We start from the raw sequence: 20,789 nt of genomic DNA on the forward strand, positions 1-20,789 counted from the left end.
AAATGGAAGGACTTGAGTCGGAACACGAATGTCCACTTCTGTTGAAATTCATTGTTTTAGAGTATTCCTTCTGAAAGCAACTAATTTATACCTCATTTTCACTGCGTGTGCAAGCATGAAGAAACGCTGTTTAAAGGTTACTCCAAGTACATTGTTTGGAGGGGGCTTATTTCCTAGTCCAGGGAAGGAAACGGAGAGGCCCCCGTTACTGCGGGTGGGTTTGGATGAGGTGTGGTGGACACTGGGCAATGTGTTGCGTCCATAATGAACACAGAGAATGACGTTCCGAATCCTACACATCCACACACCAGAGAGGGTCAGGTCTATTGTTTTTTTGTTGTTGTTCTGCTACAATTTGGTTGGAATTTGTGTGTGTGTGTTTCACTAAGGGCTATTACGATCCTGAATATGAAACGAAATGGCTTATCATGGTGAAACTGGAACCCTTGGTTTCTGGTTGTGTGTATAAATGTGAATAAACTGTGAAAAGCACGGGTCAGGGTAAAATAAAATTTTGTGCTAAGATTGTGCGCTGGTTCTCTTTGAGAAAAGACTTAAAGATAGTTTTGTGGTGATACGAAAGGAAAATATTGCTCAAGTTAGAAGATACCAAAAGTAGCGTGAATTTGGAATTAAAAATGCCAGTTAATCCTGTGGGGTCGCGGATATTTAGGTACAAGCAGTGGGTTTATTTATAAATGCACTGCAATAATGGGATTAAAGATAACGGAAATCAGTCTAAACTTCACATTATCCCAGTAAACCGGCTCTCTGATCTACTGGTGTCCGGGATGGGGGCGCGCACATCCGCCGCGGACCCCGGGGCCGTCGGTCCCTTGTTCTCCCGCGGGTTTCCTGTCTCAGGCTGGGCGCCGGTCACCGGCGTCGGGACCTCGTTTGCCACCCGCAAACGAGGGGAGAAAAAGCCTTTCCTGCGATGGAAGAATTCAAAGGACTGGAGTGTCGGCGCCTACCGCTCCCGCGGCGCTGGTGCAAGCGGGAATCGCGCAAAGCCGTGAGCGGCGCTGCGGGCTGCCATTAACGACAGCGCCGGAGCGGTGCCGTGCGCCTGGCCGGCGTCTCGGGCGAAGCAGGGGGTTGATTCACCGTGCGAAGGCCGGGCCGGCCGGGGCTCCCGGGGGGAGCTGGGCAGGGAGACGCCTCAGACAATGGGGTGCCGGGACGCTGCGCTTCCTGCTGAGCGGCGGCAGGAAAAGGCCTTTTTCCTCCGCATCCTGAGAACGCCGTTCCCGGTGCGATACGGCGGCAGCGCTTTATTTCCGGCGGCAGAAGGAAGACCCGCCGCTGCCGCACCGCTTTCCCTGCAGGGGCCGCGGGCCGTGCTAGGGCGGGGGTGCCGCTCCCGGGCAGGTGCCGCACGGCCCAGCCCCGGGCGGCCGCGGCGCCCTGCGCCACGGCCCAGGCGACGCCGGCGGGCACCGTGACGGCTCCACCTGACGGCCGCTGGGCCGGGGCGCTGAGAAGCGGCGGCGGAGGCCGACCCGCGCCCCCCGCCCGGTTTCCGGCGAGCGGCGCCGCCGGCCCGGCCCGGCCCGGCCGGGCTCCTCCCTCCTTCCCCGCCCGCCCCCGGCGGCTCGGCGCTCCCGCCGCCTCCAGGTGGGGCGGGCCCCGGCGGCGGCAGCCCTCAGGCCGCGGTCGCTCCCCGCTGTGGTGGACGGGACGGGGTGTGGCGGTGCTGCCCGCCCCGCTCCGCTCCCGGCGGGTGCGAAGGAGGGGCGCGGCGGCAGAGAGCAGCCCTCCCCCGGCGGCCGCCTTTCCCCCGCCGAGCCGGGGGAGGCCGCGCCGTCCGCGCTCCCCCGCCTAAGACGGCCGCCAGCTGCCGCGGCGGCGGCATGAGGATTAAGGCCGTCGGCGAGCGCGTAACGGGAGGTACGGCCGGTGCCGCGGGGCTCCGCGGGGCAGACGGGGCTGAGCTGCGGTGAGGTGAGGTGCCCGCCGGGGGAGGCGGGACGGGGCAGCGGCGCCGCACGGGGCTCGCCGCGGGCCCGGCACCGGGTGCTGGGCGCCTTCCCGTGGTGACCGATCCTCAGAAAGGGCCCGGGGGGACGGGCAAGGGGCAACGGCTTGTTGGGGAGCCGGGCAGCGCTGCGCACTGCTGGGCTTGGGCTGGGGATGGGGTGCGGTGCGACCCTCCGAGAACCCCCCGACGCCCCGGGCGGTGCCGCAGGGGAAGGGAAGGGTTTTCCTGCGAGAATCCCGGTGCGCAGTCGGGTCGGAAGCGCTCCCGGGCTGCTGGAAGGTCGCTGTCAGTGCTGTGAATGCTTCTCGAGAAGCAGGACTGTGTTCTGGGGAGACCTTCTTTTGCGGGGCGTTTTCAACTCTGCTTTCTTTCCCCCCCCCCACAGGTTTGTGTGCTCGGGAAATCTGAAGCAGTTCTCCTCAAACCAAACAGGTAAAACTACTTGTGTTGTAGGAATATTGCTAAAGGCTTCAGTTGCAAGCAGGCATGCAAATTTTGGCAAATTATAATGCCAAAAAAGGATTTTTAGATGCAGGCCATGCTTCTTTTTTTTTTTTTTTTTTCTCAGGAAGTTTAATGGTTCAGAGCAGGGATGCTTGATGAGAAGGTTGTGTTACCAGAAAGGTATCTAGACCGCCCTAGAATATATTGATAGTTGTGGACCTGTAGTTAATTTTACGTGTATAACTCAGTATCCAAAGTTTCTTTAACATGATATTAGCTACTATAAACAAGCATCCTGAAACAGACTTAAGTTTGACCATTTGTTTGTGACTGCGTAGTTTTCCTTCAGCTAATGATTAATTTTTTCCGAGGCGGACAATGTATTATTTTTATACTTATTTTTAAACTAAAATTCCTCTTCTTCTCCCCCCTCCCCCCCCATACTTCTACATTTTCTTCCCACTGACTGGATATTATATGCTCTATACTTAGTTTCCACATTTGAACTCTCAGGATCCCTTGGGATTTAGCTAAAGTAAACACACCCATTTTAGTTTGACTGGGAGTCGGTAGTGCGCAATAGCCCTCGATGACTAATGAGTCAAAGATAATCCTGAAGTTGTGCAGTCTAGTCTCTTAGTGAAAGTTTACTTTTCCTAGGAAAAAGAAACCACCCCAGAAGTACAAGTAGAAATTCTTTGAGTATGTATCTGACTTTGGCTGAATATTGTCTTGTATGCTTGAGATGTGCTATGCTGCAGATATGTTAAGTGTGTTTTTGTTGTTTGTTTGTTTTTTTTAATAAGTACAGAACTTACAGGTTGCCATGTTCATGTTGGTTGTGTTTGGATTGTTACTGCAAGAAATTCTAGCTAATTCCCAAGCTGAGAATCTTACTGAATTCAGAAACATTCCAGAAGAGCCATTATACAGCTACAAAGCTATCAACTTGCCAGATGAACATATTCCATACTTTCTGCACAATAATCAGCATATTGCTGGCATCTGTAAGCAGGATTCCCATTGCCCGTATAAAGTAGGTTTGCTTTTTGTTTGTTCAAATGTAACGATGGGGTGGTTTGTTCTTGGAGTCATGGCAGCTAAAGGTGGTGGTGAATTGGTCTCCTTGCCAATTAGTCGATTCCACTCGGAATTGGAATTGTTGCTTTTGAAGTAGTTGTACGGGGCTCTTCCTGAATCCGATGCTGTCGCGAGACTGGATTTTTAACGTTTTGTTTTGCAAGACTTCTATTCCCCCCTCTTTTGATTGTTTCAGATCATCGTTTCAGCTCTGTATCTGGATGACTCTTGTGCATGTGAAAGACGTTTGAAGTACAGTTAGTAATTTCTAGGCCTGTGATTTTTAGCAGTGCTGTAGCACTTTGGCGGAAGTGTCAAGAGTACAGGCAAATCAATGAAATGCTGATTTCACCTTCCCCTGTGGTTGCATGTAATGCATTCACCTGAAGCAGGCACAGTGAACCTGGGGATCCAGGCTGCGTGTGGCTCAAGAGCAGTTCTAGTGCTCTCAGGCTGGAGCTGCTGCATCGAGCTGGGGGTGCGAGCTGTGCTCCCCCTTCTCTGGCTTTCTGCAGTGCTGCAGAAGCCCGTGTTTCTAGGTTTGCCTGGCAAGCGGTGGTGCACTCAGCCTGGAGCACTGTGCTTTGTGGGAGCTTGGCTTTGCTACCTGTATCTGTCAGTGATGTTAAAATTTTGGAATCCCGATTCGGTTATTCTGTGTTACAGAAATACTTGAAGAAACTAAGATCCTGCTGGGGTTATGAGAAATCTTGCAAATCGGATCACAGTTTCAGCTACCCGGTGTGCGATTATGTTGAGACTGGGTGGTGAGTTTAATTTTAAATGTATAAAGCACAGCATGTTAAAAAAGAGTATAGTGCTCACCTTCATATTAGCTGTGAAGTTAAAATTACTGTGATATTTAGAGGTTAAAGGATGATTCTTTGTGGAGATACGTGTATTTATGTGTGTGTATTTATAGATAACATACGTCTTTCAACATGATTTTAAGAATTGAACTTTTTAAGAAAGAAAATACTGTTTGAAATGCTTCCTGCTGCAATGTTTTCATTATTCTGATTTAGCCTTGAATTCAGATTCCTAAAATAACTCTGGATTTCCTTTCTTAGCTTTCTTAGCTTTAAAAACAGAGGAAAAATGTTTCTGAAAAAACATATACCCTTTTACGGGAGAATAGCTTTAAATTGTCATTGATGTTTTCAACTTACATGCAGCTGATAAGTTGCTTCCTGTTTTGCATCTTAAATGTCAATAAAGTAGCTGGCTGGCTCTTCTGGTCCACTTTCAGTGGAAAAAATTTTATCTGTGAAAGTTATTACTAGAACTGAACAACAGACTTGTTTTCAAACAAAAACAAAAATCTGTTTTTGTTTCAAAACAACAGATTTTTTATTCCCGCCCCCCCCCCCCCCCCCCCCCCCCCCCCCCCTCCTCTCTCCTTCATACATCAGGGCAAGTGACATTGAGACAGCCCAGCAGATATTCTGGAAACAAGCTGACTTCGGTTATGTTCGGGAGAGGCTCAATGAAATGAAAACCCATTGTAAGCCTGCAGCAATAGTAGGTGTTTCTGATACATATTATACTTTTTAAATTACTTTTAAAACATAATTTTTGTTATTGATAAAATTCTGCTTGTTCTTTTCTCAACAGGGAGATTCGTCTCTGACCTGTTCTCAGTACCTTCAGCATTGCAGAGCAACAAACTTGTACATTGATTTACGAACTGTGAAAAGAAACCACGACAGGTCTCTGATTTACTTATGCTATGGTAAAACCAAGGGATGGCAGGGAAAAGGACTGCAGAATTTGTTTAACAAAGCTGGTGTGCTTGTTGCCGTGGGCTTTCCTGCTGATCAGCGACTTGTTACTGAAGTCCTGTTGAGAACTACACCTCTTGATTGCTGTCTGCTGCTGCTGTCAGCAGTACGGGTTGTTTAAAAACCTAAGCTCTAATTTTTTTTTTTTTCTTCTGGTAGAAGAGAGGAAGACTTTTCTGTGTCTTGAGTCACATCCTTTCTTGATCAGGTGATGTGCAAAGTAGAATTGCTTTTTTTACGAGGCACCAAGAGGACCTTTCCTTTGCTAGGTGCCAGGAATTGCATTTTTAGATTCTGAAACTGAAGAGAGATCTGAATCTGGATCTCCCACATCCCAAATTAAAATGCTACGTATTGGAAAACTAGCCAAAAAAACTGTACCACTGATGCTGACATCACTCATTTTTCCTTCTGCCTTGTCTTTGAAGTCAGTGCCTTGGGCATGTGACTTGAAAAGAGCTGGTTCATGACTGTGACGCTCATACCCTTCAGAATGAGTTTTGTCATCTTCGCAGCCTGTCCTAAAAGCTAGTTTAGACAGTGCTTTTAGCTGGCAGTTTGTTTTTATGAAATCTGTTCTTGCACCTCACTTCTTGTATGTTGTATGAAATTCTTAGGTTGCTAACTGAGTTGTGAAGTCTGAGGTGAATTTCAGTGAGAAATTGTTACTAAAAAAACAAACCAAACCAAAAAACCAAACAAAAACCCCAACTAATGATGCTCCTGTAAGTAATCATGTAGCAAAATCTGATTAAATTTCTCATTTGGGTCTGTGAAAATTATTCCTAATAACAATACTGCTGTATTCTAAATTGATACGTAGAGCTCCAAGGACACCACTATATTTGGGAATTGTGGGAAATGCTTGATTTATGCTAAAGAAAATACTCAGGTTTTAAATATGTATGAAGTACCTTGCTGAATTGAGATTAGCACTGGCTTGAGACTGAGATTGCAGAGCACTTGTAGCACTGTTGCACAAAAGCTGACAGACTTTTACTCATTTGCATTAGATTCAAAGAAGACTTTTTGCAGAAGGGAGAAATTGGAGGTCATTGCACCCTCGACGTTCAAGCATTTTTGGCTGAAGGTCAACGCAAGAGCCCTCTGCAGTCTTGGTAAGAACCACTTGTCAAGGCTGCTTCCAGGTTTACTTTTTAATTTTGTTCATTGGCACTGGCAGCTGGGGGGGCGGATTTCATACTGAGGAAACAGTTGCTCCTTTCAAAGGTCAGTTTGAGAGTTCATATAAGATACCTATGGTAATTACATCTATGCAGAATGTTCTGAACTATGCTATGTGTAGTTGTGTCCTGCCTAATTTACAGCATCAAAAGATCTGAAAATGTCTTGTAATTTGAAGTTGTAACCTTCAGGTGTTTTCTGGACAAGATGCTGGTTGGACGCCTGATCTGCCTATAGAAGGGGACAAATATTGAGAAATGCCTCCAAGTTTGCACTTGTGTCTTAGTTCACACAGTCCTTGGTAGTGTTGGGGCTAATGCAGTGACTCTGATCTGGATATACATTCGTACAGTGTTCTCAGGAACCCTGTGTTTGGAATGTGAAATGGGCAACAGTCTACAGGACGAGTAGAGGGTGCTTTGTGGTGGCTGGTTAGGTATCATGGCTTGCGTGTTAGCACGTCAAAGCTGCATTGATGAAACATGAAGGAATATGAGCCATTAAAGTCCATGTAAGAATTAATTTTTATGCTTTTCTCATGTTTTCATTTTTTTCTCATTTTGCATTGGTGGTCAATTTCAGTTAAGAATAGCTGCAGAGGAGGACAAGACTTTTCTTCTCCGCCTGCTATTGTCGTCTCAACTGCTCATACTTGTTTAGATCCAGGAGTAATAAATATTGCATCTACATTTGTTATTCTGGCCAAAGCATGAAGGTCTTGCTGAAGTGTCTTTGGCAATGCAGATCAAGTTAGATAGACCCACAGATCCAGGCTCTTTGTTACCTCTCTGCTGCCTTCATTTGTAGATCAAAGATGCTGTTGGCTCCTGAGATCAAAGGCGGTGTTTAACCTCTTGAAGCTCACAACCTAAAGAACTTTCCATTACAATTTCACATTATTTTAATTGTCAGACTCTATCAGCTTTCAGCAGTCCTGTTAAATCAATTGGACTGGGTGAACAGTTATTAAATCTTAGATGTATGAGGTACATTTGTTTAAGTGTGTTAATGCTAAAGCGTGTTCTGTGTGTTTGATTCTCTGTAGGTTTGCAGAACTCCAGACATTTACAGCTTTAAACTTCAGGCCTCTAGAAGATGAGAAGTGTGATGTTGTTATCGAAAAGCCAACATACTTCATGAAATTAGATGCAGGTAATTGTTGTGTTCAGTTTAGTTTTTTTATCCTACAGTACTGCAGTAAAAAGACCCAATATCCAAGACTACATTATGCCTTATTGATGGTCAAGTTCGCTTGTAATGTATTTTAGGTTTTGAAAAACGATGTGACTTTTGAATTCCTTTTTTCAGTAGTTCCACTGATGAACTTGGAAACTTAGATTTAAATCCATACATTTTGCCACAGATAATAAATAAATGAACAAATCAGAAAAAATTTCCTGCTGCTTGTTTTGCACAGTCATTGACTCTTGACTGTGTTTTGACGAAGTCTGACTTTGTGCCAAAGACTCTTCTGTACAGAGTTTTTGATTTTTGACTGTGTTTCTGGATGACAGTTTTCATACCAGGAAACACAAGGTATGGGTATAAGTGTCTCACAGAATGTAAGGATTCTCACAGTAATTGAGGATTCTATGTGTATTGAGTTATATGGAGGAGGAAGCAGTATTCAAAGACAAAGTTCAAGGGAATAAGTTTGTTTAGTTGATTAAAATACTTCTTGTCACCCACCTCAGAAAAGCCAAAACACATAAAACTAAACACAACCCTGTTTTAATCTTAAAAGTTTCAAATTTAGGTGAGAAGCCACTACAGGAAGAAACTAGCTCTCTCATTAGAGAGCTGTGGTGAATGCTGTGCAACACTATACCAAAATTCAGGAGAAAGGCAGCACCTGAGCATCTTTGAGAATCAGCCAGTGGTCTCTTTAACATTTTTTGAAGTTCACCAACATTTTTTGTTCATGCAGCATATCTTGCAGACAAATAAATGCTAATGAAAGGGAGTGTTCAGGTTGTAGACATACAAACAAGCTGCTGTGGAGTAAGCTGTGGTTTAAACTGGATAGCTGTCTTCTGCGTTCTGACGCTGTGACATACTGCAACTGTAAACTGGGTTGCCCCTCTTCCCCTGCAGGCCAGTATCCTGTATTTTAAGCAAACTTGTTGCAGGCCCCTGAACAGTGACAGCATAGCGATTCTTCCATGGTAAATTTGTACCTTTGAGTAGGGTGATCTAGCTGTGGCTCAGGAGGTGATTTTGTCCGGCTCCTTTGTTTTGGGGGAGATGGGAGAAAATTGCAGTTTGAGCCGTACAGGAAGCCCAGCAGCTCGTTCCTATCATGGCAGTGTTCTTTGGTCAGGGGTTGTGTGCACATAGTTCCAAACCAGATCTGGTCTTCACTAGCAGGAAAACTGGACTATGTTACCTCCTTTGTTTCATGGTAGTTTTTCATGCTCCATAGTCTCAAGGTATTCGCTTAAGAAACCAAGAATGAACAAGAACACACTGAGAAAAAAGCTGAGGAATTACTCGGGCTTTGGCTCGTGTGCAAGTACAAGTTCTGTCTTGTAGTCCTGCAGACAGAGCTTCTCTTATCCCTCACAAAGCAGAACTAAGATCAGTGCCGAAGGCCTGTTTTTAACGTTTCCTTTATGTCTAACTAACTATTGTTAAAGCAGTAGTTGCTTTCATGTACTTCAGAAAGCAGCTGTACTTCAGAAACCGTAACGAGGAATAGCACGTGAAACTTTTCTTTTTCTTGTGCTGTCTTTTGGCCGCTCTTCTAATTTCTCTGAACTTCTTAAAAACACATTTTTTTCTTCAGGTTTCTTACCTTGATTCCTTCCCTTTGAAGTTTTGCTTTTTTAAGGTGTATAGGGAGCATTCAGTCAGGAACAGGGGAAAGGTAATATAAAATTCAGGATACTAAGGACAAAATGCATGAACCAGTAAAAAGTGGAGCAAGTAATGTAGCATTTTGCTAACAATTCTTTCTTTCTCAGGTGTTAATATGTACCATCACTTCTGTGATTTCGTCAATCTTTATATTACCCAGCATATTAATAATTCCTTCAGTACTGATGTCAACATAGTCATGTGGGACACTGTAAGTCTGCTGTGCTTTTAACCGGTTTGTAATGGGTTGTGTTTCTGCTTTATAGAGACTCTGAAGCTCTCAGTAGCCAATCCTTAGCTTTGTTGTGGGCTTAGCCATGTGGAACTGATAAGTTTTCGGGTCTTGTTAATACAGGTGCATGAAATAGTTAGATAACAGATTTTCTACAATAAACCATGTGCTGTTTGAACAGTATTCCATAGCTTATCTTTTGCTAGTACATAATTATGCCTTTCTTTGGTGTGACCTCAAAAATAACACAATCTGTATTTCTAATATGTGGCATTTGAACATTTCATGGTGTTTCTGTAGAGTTTTTTCTCTGAGAATACTGAAGTAGATTTACTCAAAACCGTTTCTTCCATATTTAAAAAGAAATGCAGCCTTGTGTCTTTCAAAATCAGTAACGTGCAGCCTGTAATAAAGAAAGCAACTAAATGAAATCCTTATATATCAAAACAGGGTCTAATAATTAATTCCTTTAAATAGCCTTCTTGCAGTTACTTCTCTCAATCACCTAGAATGCCACGACGACGTATAAACCAAGTTTTTGAGTAGAGCTATTTCTGCTGTACTGCTGAGTTGCAACCATGGCTATGTTTAAGAGTAATATTAGTTTTACTGGCCAGTATTTAAGTTGTGTAGGAGAGTGTTAAACTAAACAACGAAAGACTAGGCAATTTGTAACAGATAACATGTATAATCAGGTCCAGAAATAACGTAGTTCTTGACTATGATATTGTCCCGTGCCTGCCTTGTTCTCATAAAATACTGGGTTTTCTTTCTGAGTGTTTACTGCTAGGACAACTCATATTCAACAGAGAACTGTAAATGTCCCCTGCTTGCTATTTAATGAGAAACCTCTTTGGCTGGAGGAGACCCTTTTTTCTAGTTCTCTTACATTCTGAAAGCTGAAATAAATGTGCCTGCCAGATAAGCAAGCTCTCTAGATGTTATACAGGGACCTGTTATGACTTTCTGAAAAGATCAGATATGTCAGACAGCACTGTAAATACCTTGAAAAGCAACTCTTTTTTCTTATATTATTGAATCAAACAACTCTTTCAAATGTACCATTCAAAGTAAGTACTGTCACAGCACTATCGTTTTAAATGAGTCTTCATCTCAACCTGCTCGAGTTCTTCGCTGTGTACAACCAGGTGATGGCACCAGCTCACTGCTGCTGAACTGTCTGTGCTGATCGAAAGATGGACTTAGTATGCATTTTCTCTCTTTTTTTTTTTTTTTCACCTTGATGTGATTAGATTTGGCCATCCTTTCTAGCTACTGTAGAATCAGTGCACTGTTCTTATTAAACAGTAATGCCCTTAGATGGAGGTTAAACAAAGCAGAAAATGAGGAGGAAATCCACTGGGTGTTGATTTGCAGACTGTCTCTGCAAATGCAGGAAAGCAATGTTTATAGAGCACTTCTAAGGAGAGCAGATAGGGTTAGAAAGTAGTACTTACAGCTCTGAAGATCAGTTCTCTCCTCCTAATCTGAAAGAGCAGTTTTTGTAATACAGATGGCCAGAAAGTAGTACAGATTGTATAATTCATTAAAACTTAATGGCAGAAGAAGGAATAGGAAGCACCTTTTCAGCTGGAGGAAATCTGGTGCCCTTTAGATTCTTTTACATTTCACTAGATGTCTGCTCTCTTCTGCAGTCATTTGTAGTCTTAGTCTCAAATTTCTTGTTGAGACTATTTCCACGTAACTTTCCCAGCAGCCTGAACCAGCTCCGGAGTTGAAGGGAAGCTTTAAGCAAGGATCCGTACCAGGGCTACTGAGGTCATATTTAATTGCGTTCAAAGAGCAAGAGATGGTGACTCTTAGCCCTCAGATATGTAGGAAATGTTAAAAGTTTGAAGGCAGGAGCCCCAGCTGCTAGGCCAATGCTGCAGGGAGTAGATGGTTCTTAAAGGTTCCACAGAGCGTTGCTGCAAAGGGTGAAGTTTTATACTGCCCTGTAGAGAAGCTTCTTGGTCGCTTGTCAAAGTAATGCAAAAATAGTTTCCTGGCACTTCCTTCCATCAAATCAGATCATTGCCTTCGGTTTGTCGTGTAAGTGCCCATCTCAAAACAGAGGCAAATGTGAAACAGGCTTGTTGGGACCTTTTACTGCAAACATTACTGCTGCACTTGAATTCCCAGGTGATTTTTTTAGTCTCGGGAGTCAAGGTTCATGCCTTCTACCATCCCTATGCTTCTGTTACTTCAAATTTAACTTTTGTTCAGTTGTCTTTGGGGAAAGTAGTAGGTACTCCTTGCTCCTAACTCAGAAATTCTCATTTGCTGCTGAAGAACTTGTCTAGATTGCGAATTTATAGAACTGTTTTATTAAAAATTAACTACCTGACAGGTAATTTGAGTTAGCTGCTATTGTAAACGCAGGGTTTGACATTCTGTAATGTCTGTGCTCTGTGCTAGGCTTTCTTAGGTCCCGTGGTGGTGATGTGCATATAAACTGTATGTTAAAACTCGTATACAGAACTCGTAAATCATGAAGAGAGTTTTTATATGCGTTTATGTAATCGTTATGCCCTTGTGTTTTTTTCCTTTCCTCCCAGAGCTCATATGGCTATGGTGACCTGTTCAGTGAGACATGGAAGGCATTTACTGACTATGAAATAATACACTTGAAAACCTTTGACTCTAAAAGGGTATGGAATTTTATATTTTGTTTTAATTCGTAGTTGCTAGGTAGTGAATATGACAGCTTCTCAAGCCACTTGTGGATATGGGTGTTTCAGAGGAAAGCTTTAATACTTCCCATGCATGTTTAATTTGCGTAATATGAGTATTCTACCTTATAAACAAGAGACCAAGCTGTAACTTAATTCTGTGGTGTGTCTATGCTTTATATAGATGGACCTAACTTTTGTGTCTTCTGAGAGGTGATATTTATGTATTGGTTTCATTTCTGCAGGACCCACTACTGAAATCAGGGGTTTTCAAATGGTACTGTCTTTCTAAGTCTTCTGATTCCTACTGAAGTGTTTATCTTCCCCTGCAGCTGTTAGTATACCTGCTGCTTATCATTAAAAAAATTTTTACTCTCACCAAAAAATGTACCTATTCATTCAGAGCTTATTTTAGTCTCTTCAGTCCCTTAAAGCCTGTCTTAAACTCTCCACTGTCTAACTGGTTTTCTTCTACTTAGTTCATGCTTGTTCTGTTTTGGGGGTGGTTTATTTACCTCTTCCCACACTTGCATCTGTACCACCCTAAGTGAGAGCTCTTTTGGGATGAGGATTGTCTTTGTTCTATTCATTTGCACTGTCAAGGAAGCAGGATGTTCTTGACAGGAGCATGTAATTGCTAGCTCATTATAAGCAGTGTCCCACTGAATGAGCGTGGGATGTGCCAGCGGAAGGTAGCAGTGCCGTGTAACTTCTTGTGATCTTCCTTTGCAGGTATGCTTTAAAGAAGCAGTCTTCTCGTTACTGCCTCGCATGCGATATGGCTTGTTTTATAACACACCGTTGGTGAGTCCTTTTTATCCATCCGCAGTGTTACCTAGATGTGTCTGTGACAATATAAAATCTGAGCTACTGAATCTCTCAAATATCTAGCTGAGTTATCATGAAATGTACTGCCTTGAAAGTCTGTGCAACTCCAAATGAAGTGATCTTCCCTAAAGATGAAGATTTTGAAGTTCCTTTAGCTGTTTGTGTGCAATCTCCTTTGTTGCAGTTCATGAGATGCATGTTACTCCTCTTTAATGGGTGGGCACTCTGAACTTACTGGTATTTTTGCAGAGCACAAGGACTTGTGTGCTGACAGACTTTCCTGGGAGTATTAGCTCATTCTTTAAGGCTGTAACACTGTGGAAACAGTTATATTTCTTTCTAAATGAAAGTACCACTTGTGGTGAATAGTGACGTGTTTAGCGCAGTGCATCATACCTGGCCTTTGTTCCACAAGAATGGCAAGAGACTGATCACAAAGAGAGGTTTTCTGAGCAACAAACTTTTTGTATTAACAATTGCTTTCTTAATTTCAGATCTCTGGCTGTCACAGTACAGGGCTATTTAGAGCATTTTCTCAGCACGTGTTACACAGATTAAATATCACACAAGAAGGACCAAAGGTATGATAACTGGATAATAAAGTTGTCATATGGAGCTGATGGCTCTTACCAGAGAAACAGCATTAGCAAGCTGGACCCAGTGGGGCATAAGGGCATATTGTGCACTTTTTGTCCTTTCCTGTGATGCTCGGGACTTTTTTTTTTCCAGTAAGTCAGCCTCTTCTATAAAGGCTTCAGCAAACATTTGTGTATGTTTGTGAAAGAAAGTTGCCCTCATGTCTTATTTCCATAGGACACAGTTTTGAACAACCTCCTCCTGACCCTAGGATCTGTTCCCCATCTCCATTCTCTGTGCTCAAGGTCTTTGTGTCCTGCCTAGTTAAGCAGGATACGTGGTGCACGGTCTCTTCTGGAGCATGCTGACAAGGAGCTACCCTTGGGTCTAGCAGAGGGGATCCCACAGAGCAATGCAGCGAGCTTGCTCTTTATTGATCCTCTTAGGTGCTGCTGAGCTCAGATCAGAGAAGGAAATGATTGAATCTGGTCCTTCTGATCCCTGCCCAGTACTATCTGTCTGGCCCTGAGCTTCTCTGTCGTACACGCTGGTAGTTTTTGCAGGTTGTTGCAGTGGCTGCATTGATGGATATGGCAGTCCTGGGCTTCTTGGAAGTGTTTGCTAGAGAGTAGCTTGCACGTTATCGCTGAGGCACACGTTCAAAGCACTGCACAGGCATTTAGTTACGCTTCTCCTGCTGACACTAATGGGAGTCATGCAGTTAAATCTCTTTATTTCACTTAGAACATTTACCCCAGTGAGTCCAATTAATTTAAAGAGGTAAAAGGAGGAACTGTTACAGAAGTAAAATATTTTTTTCCAAGGATCTTGTGCACAAGCCATCCTGAAAGCTGCTTTCCTGCTTTCCAGAACTGCCATATAATGTGTAATACAGAGGCTGTTTTGTATTGAATAAAATAAATTTTTCAGAAAATGTTTTATTCTTTGTTAATAGACTTTCACAAAGATTTTGACACACTTTTCATCTGTTGGAAAATACAATGTGAATTTTAAGGGTTACATCATCCATTACATGGGAAGGAACATATTTAGTTGCGCAAATAATTGCTAAAAGTAAATGTGGAAGTGTTTGGGGGTTTGTCGAGTTTTTTTTCTGTGTGTTTTGTGGGGTTTTTTTGTTTGGTTTTTTTTTGTGAGGTCTGCCTCATAGCTAATACACTGCTGCTGCTTTCTTTTTAGGATGGGAAAATTCGAGTCACAATACTTGCACGCAGTACAGATTACCGGAAAATATTAAACCAGAATGAGGTGTGGTCCTTCTTATTTTTAAAACAAATTTATCAGAAGTTAGATTTTGCTCATTGAATTGATTTTTTTTTTTTTTTCGGGTACAACCAAGACATCTATCTGCTGACAAATCTTGGGCAAATATGTTCATTGCCAATATTAATTTCTTCTAATATGTCTTCTAGCCAGTCTCCTTTTCTGTACACCAGACACTGACCCTTGCTGCCCTTTTTAAATACCCAGTGGAAGACTACAGATGTAATACTAAAAGTATTTCCTCTTAACAAACAGACACTGCAGAGCTTCTCATAAAATTGAATTATTTCGCTTTCAGATTATCTCTTTTATTTCTGCCATCCCCAGTGTTGAAGACTCTAACAAAAACCTTTGTTATGCCTGCAGATTAAAATGCATAAGCTGTTGTATCTGAGTATGTGCATTCAAAACTTGATGAATTTTCATACTGATTCACATTTTGGAATTGTGCAAGTTAGTGGACTTACAGTGTAGCTTCTCTTGTGGTAAAATGATAATATCTAATGTTTTCGTACCTGTCTTCACTCTTCGCTGCTAGTGCCTGACAAACATGGATTGGCATTATCGTTGCTGCCTTATGTAGGGAGAAACTGAGGCTTGTTTGGTGCAACAGCTCGGTGGCAGAACAGACAGAGCACAGATGGCTAGATTTGTGCCTTACCTGCTAGGCTGTCTGCAGTGCGTGCCCACACTGCTACCTGTAGTGTGTTTTCTGGTAATGAGCACATGACAGAAAGGGAGAAGTTAATCTTATCTTTACTACGCTTTTATAAAAGAAAATACTTGGCTCTTTCTCCCTCTGCTGGTGGCTATAGATTGGAGACTTACAAAAAGTCCTTTTAGGTTAGAGGCTCAGGCTCTACCCTGGCTTCACTTCTCATGACAATAGGAGTCTGACCTAGGAAGGTGTTTTTGAAAATCCTTCTAGCACCAATTTGCTTCTTTAGGTATTGGAATATGTTCTGGAAATCCAACCACATCTTCCCACTGTTCCTGGCAAAACTCCTGCTGTTTCGAGTGGTTTAGGATTGGGTTCTGCAGCATGTAAAAGTCAACAGTAGCCTCTGTGAGAGTGCAGGAGATCTTCGTCTCCTCTCCAGGAGTTGCTCTTCCAGGAATAACATAAGTATCTTAGGTGGGAAGGCACAAAAGGAGGAGAACTGCTCCTTTATATGGCACTGACAGTATATTCTGTCTCACTCGTCGTAATTCCCTGGTGCGGAGGAGGAGTGTGTAACATGGTCAGGAGTGCAGGGAAGGAACGAATTGAAGGAGAACCCCAAATGATTGCCTTTTTATTCTTCTCCTTAGCTCGTGAATGCTTTGAAAACAGTATCAACGTTGGAGGTCAAAGTGGTAGACTACAAATACAAGTACGTAAGTTGATAGAAGAAATTAGTGTGATCTCATGCTGTGTATGGCTGGTGTAAGCTGTTTGCAGGCAAGGCCGTGTGTGCCCCAGTGTCTAACCTTTGCAAAATCCAAGAACTGGTAAGGAAGGAATAATGTTGCTGAGGGAGTGGTGGGTGAGCTAGTTAAGCGCTCCCATCCTATGATGCACTACTGAGGAATGAATCTCTAGAGTTAGTAGACTCAGGTCAAAACTACTATGTGATGAGAAAATTTTGAAATCACTCTTCTTTCTGTTTCCTCCCCTCTCCTAAAATCAGCTGTGTTCCCATCACCCTTTTGGATTCGCTAATGCTCTGCGGTAACTGTGGGTCAACAGAGATTTCTCTTGTATGACGCTAGTGTCTTATTTTATATGACCTCTGGTTTAGTAATGAGTAGTAGCTCAGCTTATGTGCTGCTCTGGTGGCCCCTGAAGACACCACATGATGTCAGTTTGTGGTGCCCGAATGTAGTAGGCACTGTCCCAGTAAGAAACAGCTTGAAGAAAAAGTTCTTAAGTAGCGTATGCCCGTGCCAAATGGCAGCAGCTCCCATCTACTCAGTGGTGCTGTCATGGATCACGCAGGAAGAATGAGAAACGGGAGCAGCAGTGAGAGATCAGTGTTTTGACCAAAGCAGAGACAGTGTGAGGAAGTCAAGAGTTGCTTCTGATTCCCGTGCCAATGAAAGCACTTGAGCAGTTTAATAAGGGAAAAGAGGGTGGATACCCTTGAGGGGGCATCTAGACCATCCCACTGAAAGCACAACCAAGTGGTACTTCCACAATTCCCATGCTTTTGAAACTGTTAGTAGTGCCATTCAGCGTTACAGATTTCTACAGCTGTCCTGCAGTATCGCTGTCATAGTTAGAAGGGTTTTCCTGGGGTCTGCCCTGATAGCAGTTTAAGCAGTTTAAACTTTCTTAGTGCAGCTTAAACCATTTTTTTTTCTCTTCCAAATCATCAGAGAGGGCATTGTTCTCTTCTTTTTTAATGAGTGAACTGTTCCTACACAAATGAAACTGCTTATTTTAGTTGTCTGTCTTCTCTTACAATTGAGTATCTTTAGTCCATTCTTTCCTTATGTGCTCATTAAACACCTGGCTATTTAAAGAGAATACTTTATTTGGAGCTTACAGTAAAAGGATGGGTGAGACTGACAGTTCCAGGAGCTAAAAAAAGCCTGGTCTCCTTTCTGCTTGATGCTCTGTGCATAAGTTCAGGTTGGATATCCACATCTTTAGGCAGGAATTATATACTTCTACATTACTTTAGAAAGAGTTTAGGTCTTTTATGTTGTGGTGTTGTTTTTTTTGAAGGAGGTGATGCTTTTTTTTTTTTAAAGGCAAGTAAAGAAAACCCCAAACTTAACAGAAACTTTAACTTGGGGAAAAAAAAATCAAATTTTCAGAAGAGACTTTCATGAAGTTTTGAAACCTGTCTGCATTTCTTTTAATTCCATGCTGAGTTATTGCTGGCTGCAGCATTTGTGGTTCTTTGTATTGTTCCTTGAAAAATCAATTCTCTCTTTCAGTATTCCCTTAAGTTAATTTTGCGCTTTCTACATGTAACTAATTCTTGTTGAGATGGATAGGCATGCCAGATCACCGTTTTTGTTGTGTTGTCTGCAGGGAACTTGAATTTTCAGAGCAATTGAGAATTACTCACAACTCTGATATATTCATTGGGATGCATGGAGCTGGACTTACCCATTTGCTCTTTCTACCAGACTGGGCTGTTGTTTTTGAACTGTAAGTCTGTTTCTCTCTCTTTCCCCTCCATTTTACATGCAGCTCCCAGTGTCTGTTCTTGTGTGTTAATGAAGCACTCTCCCTTGCTAGTATTTGACTATGAATGTTTGTCTTGCATCCTCATCTAGACTTCTTTTTTGACCATCTCTTCTTCTGGGAATCGAAAGTGAAGGAGCTTTCATTATAAAATATACCGTAACTATATCATCCAGGTTTAGCCTGTGATTTCTTGAGATGCCGTGGCATAAATAAAATGCAGCCTGGTCAACAATTGCTTGGGGAAATGGGGAAAAAAAAAAAAAAAAGAGCCTTGCTGATCAAATTCTGCTTAGTGAATTTGAGATTTAATCATATTTTGGTGATCCAGATGAATTGGTTGTGTAAGATGCACATCCAGCATCTTAAAGATCCCTCTGAAGGTTATATATATTTTTATATATATATATATATTCCTTTCTATGCTTAGGACAAGAGCACCAGCTTGCTATGTGTCATTCTGTTTTACCTAAATTTCTCTAGTAGCTTCCTTCTAAACATATTTTGTTGCCACGTATGGTTGTTAGTAGACACTCCGGTTCTATAGAACTAAAAAAACCATGCAGCACGCTTCTGAGAAGAGCACTGAATTCCTGGGAAATTCTGCTTAAAGCCCGTGCTGTGGGAAGGCTGTGGAGCTGGTGCTTTGCATCATTATCTTGGCTTGAGAGTATTTTGTCCAATCTCCAAATAAGTTCAGAAACCCAGGTTTGTGTTTTTTTTTCCATGTCCAAGAGCTGCTGCAGCTGGACAGGAACATGTCTGCCATGCAGATGTGCCTCAAACTGCCTTCTAGGCTACATCTTAAGAACAGATGGTAGCCCTTGTTGTTGTTGTTTTCAGCGGAGCAGAGTTTGTCCGTGGTTTTGGTAAATATGATTTTTCTGCCTGCCTCTAGATACAATTGTGAAGATGAACGTTGTTATCTGGATTTGGCAAGACTGAGAGGCGTTCACTACATCACTTGGCGAAAAAGGAATAAAGTTTTCCCCCAAGATCGGGTAATGATGGCCACTGGTGGAAGGGTGGGGTGCTATAACTTGAAGCATTTAAAGCTTAGGTTGCTTTACTTACCTGTGTTGTGATATTTGAAATATGGTTTTCATTCTTTAGACGAAATTAACTTCCCTGCTGCGATTAAGAAATCGTTTGATATTAATGGCTGAGGGAAGGAGAGAAATGAAATTAATTGGCCATTAATCCAAGCCATCCATAGCATCGCTGTTACGCAGTTACTTTGCAGACTCTTTTGCTTCGGAGCAGATCAGTGAATCAGAAATAATAAATTAAAATGGCAGATGCTCAATTTTTTTCTTGCTTTTTGAATGGAAGAGGTACTGAATTTTTCTTTTCTGTCTAAAAGGCCTTATTTGATTTTTCTAGGGACACCACCCAACACTGGGAGAACATCCAAAATTTACAAACTACTCCTTTGATGTGGAAGAATTTATGTACTTGGTGCTTCTGGCTGCAAATCATGTTTCACAGCATTCCAAGTGGCCGTTTAGGGTAAAACATGATGAATTCTAAATTAGACTTCTGACTGAAATATTATTTTTAAATAACGCTCCATAAAAATATTGTAACAACATGAAGCAAAATGCTGGTGTGAAACGCGTAAACCTCTACGAGGGAAACAACCCATTATTGACTTGTCAAACCACTTCTTAGCACCATACCTTGTCTTTATAATCCTTTTCTCTAATTCTGAGAGTTTTTCATAGGTAAAAACTGTTTTTCAGAATTCTTTTTGGTTTTTGCGCTGTATTTTTGCATTCCAAACTCTGAAATACTTGTCTTCATACAAAGATATGTCCATCCATTTCATGTAAGATTTTCTGGGGTAGGTACTAATCTTGTAATAATTTGTGCCTGCTATTATGTGAGGAAGTGCTAGAGGGTAGAGTGTTACAGCTTGATTTCTCAGTATAGTCTCTCTGGGAGTGAACTAGGCCTGTCAGAGCTTCTCAGTTCCTCTTTTTAAGAAGCTGGATGCTTTTATGCTACAGTCCTGTACCTGTAAGTAAAAATCTGAATAGGAATTGCCTTCTTATTGTAAGACACTGCCCAGTATGCCATTTGCAGTTGAGTTACGTGACGCATTAGTTCCAGGATGGCTGGTTAGTTCTTTCCATCACCGTCCACGTCATTGCTGTGCTTGTCCTTCTATTGTTTCTAGGTTTGAAGATCTTCCTTTGTGTAGTAGCAGTTGTAAGAATGAAGTGGTTAAGCAAGCTTTAAATTCTGTTGTTTGGTACAACAGATACTGCAGACTTCTATTTCAAGTTTAGAAACGTCAAGTTAGAGAGCAGTATGCCTTATGTTTTTGCATTTAAATATAAACTTTGACTCTTCTCCCTCTAGCTTTAAATGCTAAAATATAACGGGTCTGCTCAGTAGGTTTAGTCAGCCTTCTGTCTCAGAGCAGGTAAATCTTTTTCCTAAGTGAATGCTTAAAACATCAGGTAATCTGGGTGTTTCCTACTTTTTCACATAAAACAGCACTCTGTTAAGGAAAAAATTAGCAAATCAGAATAAAACTTGAGTCTTTTTGAGGATGCTAAAGGGAATGGACTTCTAGTTTTTTATGACAAATGACAAGATGTAGAGAGTGTCTTTCAGCTGCAGCTGAAAGGTCATGAGGAACCTTGTTCTTGGAGTAATTGAAAGCCTAATCTATTAATAGTCTTTT

The 20,789-nt window shown here is 42.3% G+C and overlaps 1 protein-coding gene across 1 annotated transcript; it reads left to right on the forward strand.

Moving 5' to 3' along the window:
• Positions 1–3,251: 3,251 nt before the first annotated feature.
• EOGT (EGF domain specific O-linked N-acetylglucosamine transferase) lies at positions 3,252–19,805 on the forward strand. Its single transcript, XM_009977656.2, has 15 exons — positions 3,252–3,461; positions 4,172–4,272; positions 4,918–5,026; positions 5,120–5,214; positions 6,300–6,404; positions 7,517–7,623; positions 9,435–9,538; positions 12,118–12,210; positions 12,964–13,035; positions 13,554–13,640; positions 14,836–14,904; positions 16,231–16,292; positions 17,942–18,061; positions 18,996–19,098; positions 19,481–19,805. The coding sequence occupies exons 1-15, from the start codon at positions 3,252–3,254 to the stop codon at positions 19,625–19,627; spliced, it is 1,584 nt and encodes a 527-aa protein (XP_009975958.2). The 3' UTR covers positions 19,628–19,805.
• Positions 19,806–20,789: the final 984 nt, after the last annotated feature.

Source organism: Tauraco erythrolophus, chromosome 12 (assembly GCF_009769465.1).
Source record: "Tauraco erythrolophus isolate bTauEry1 chromosome 12, bTauEry1.pri, whole genome shotgun sequence".
NCBI lineage: Eukaryota > Metazoa > Chordata > Aves > Musophagiformes > Musophagidae > Tauraco > Tauraco erythrolophus.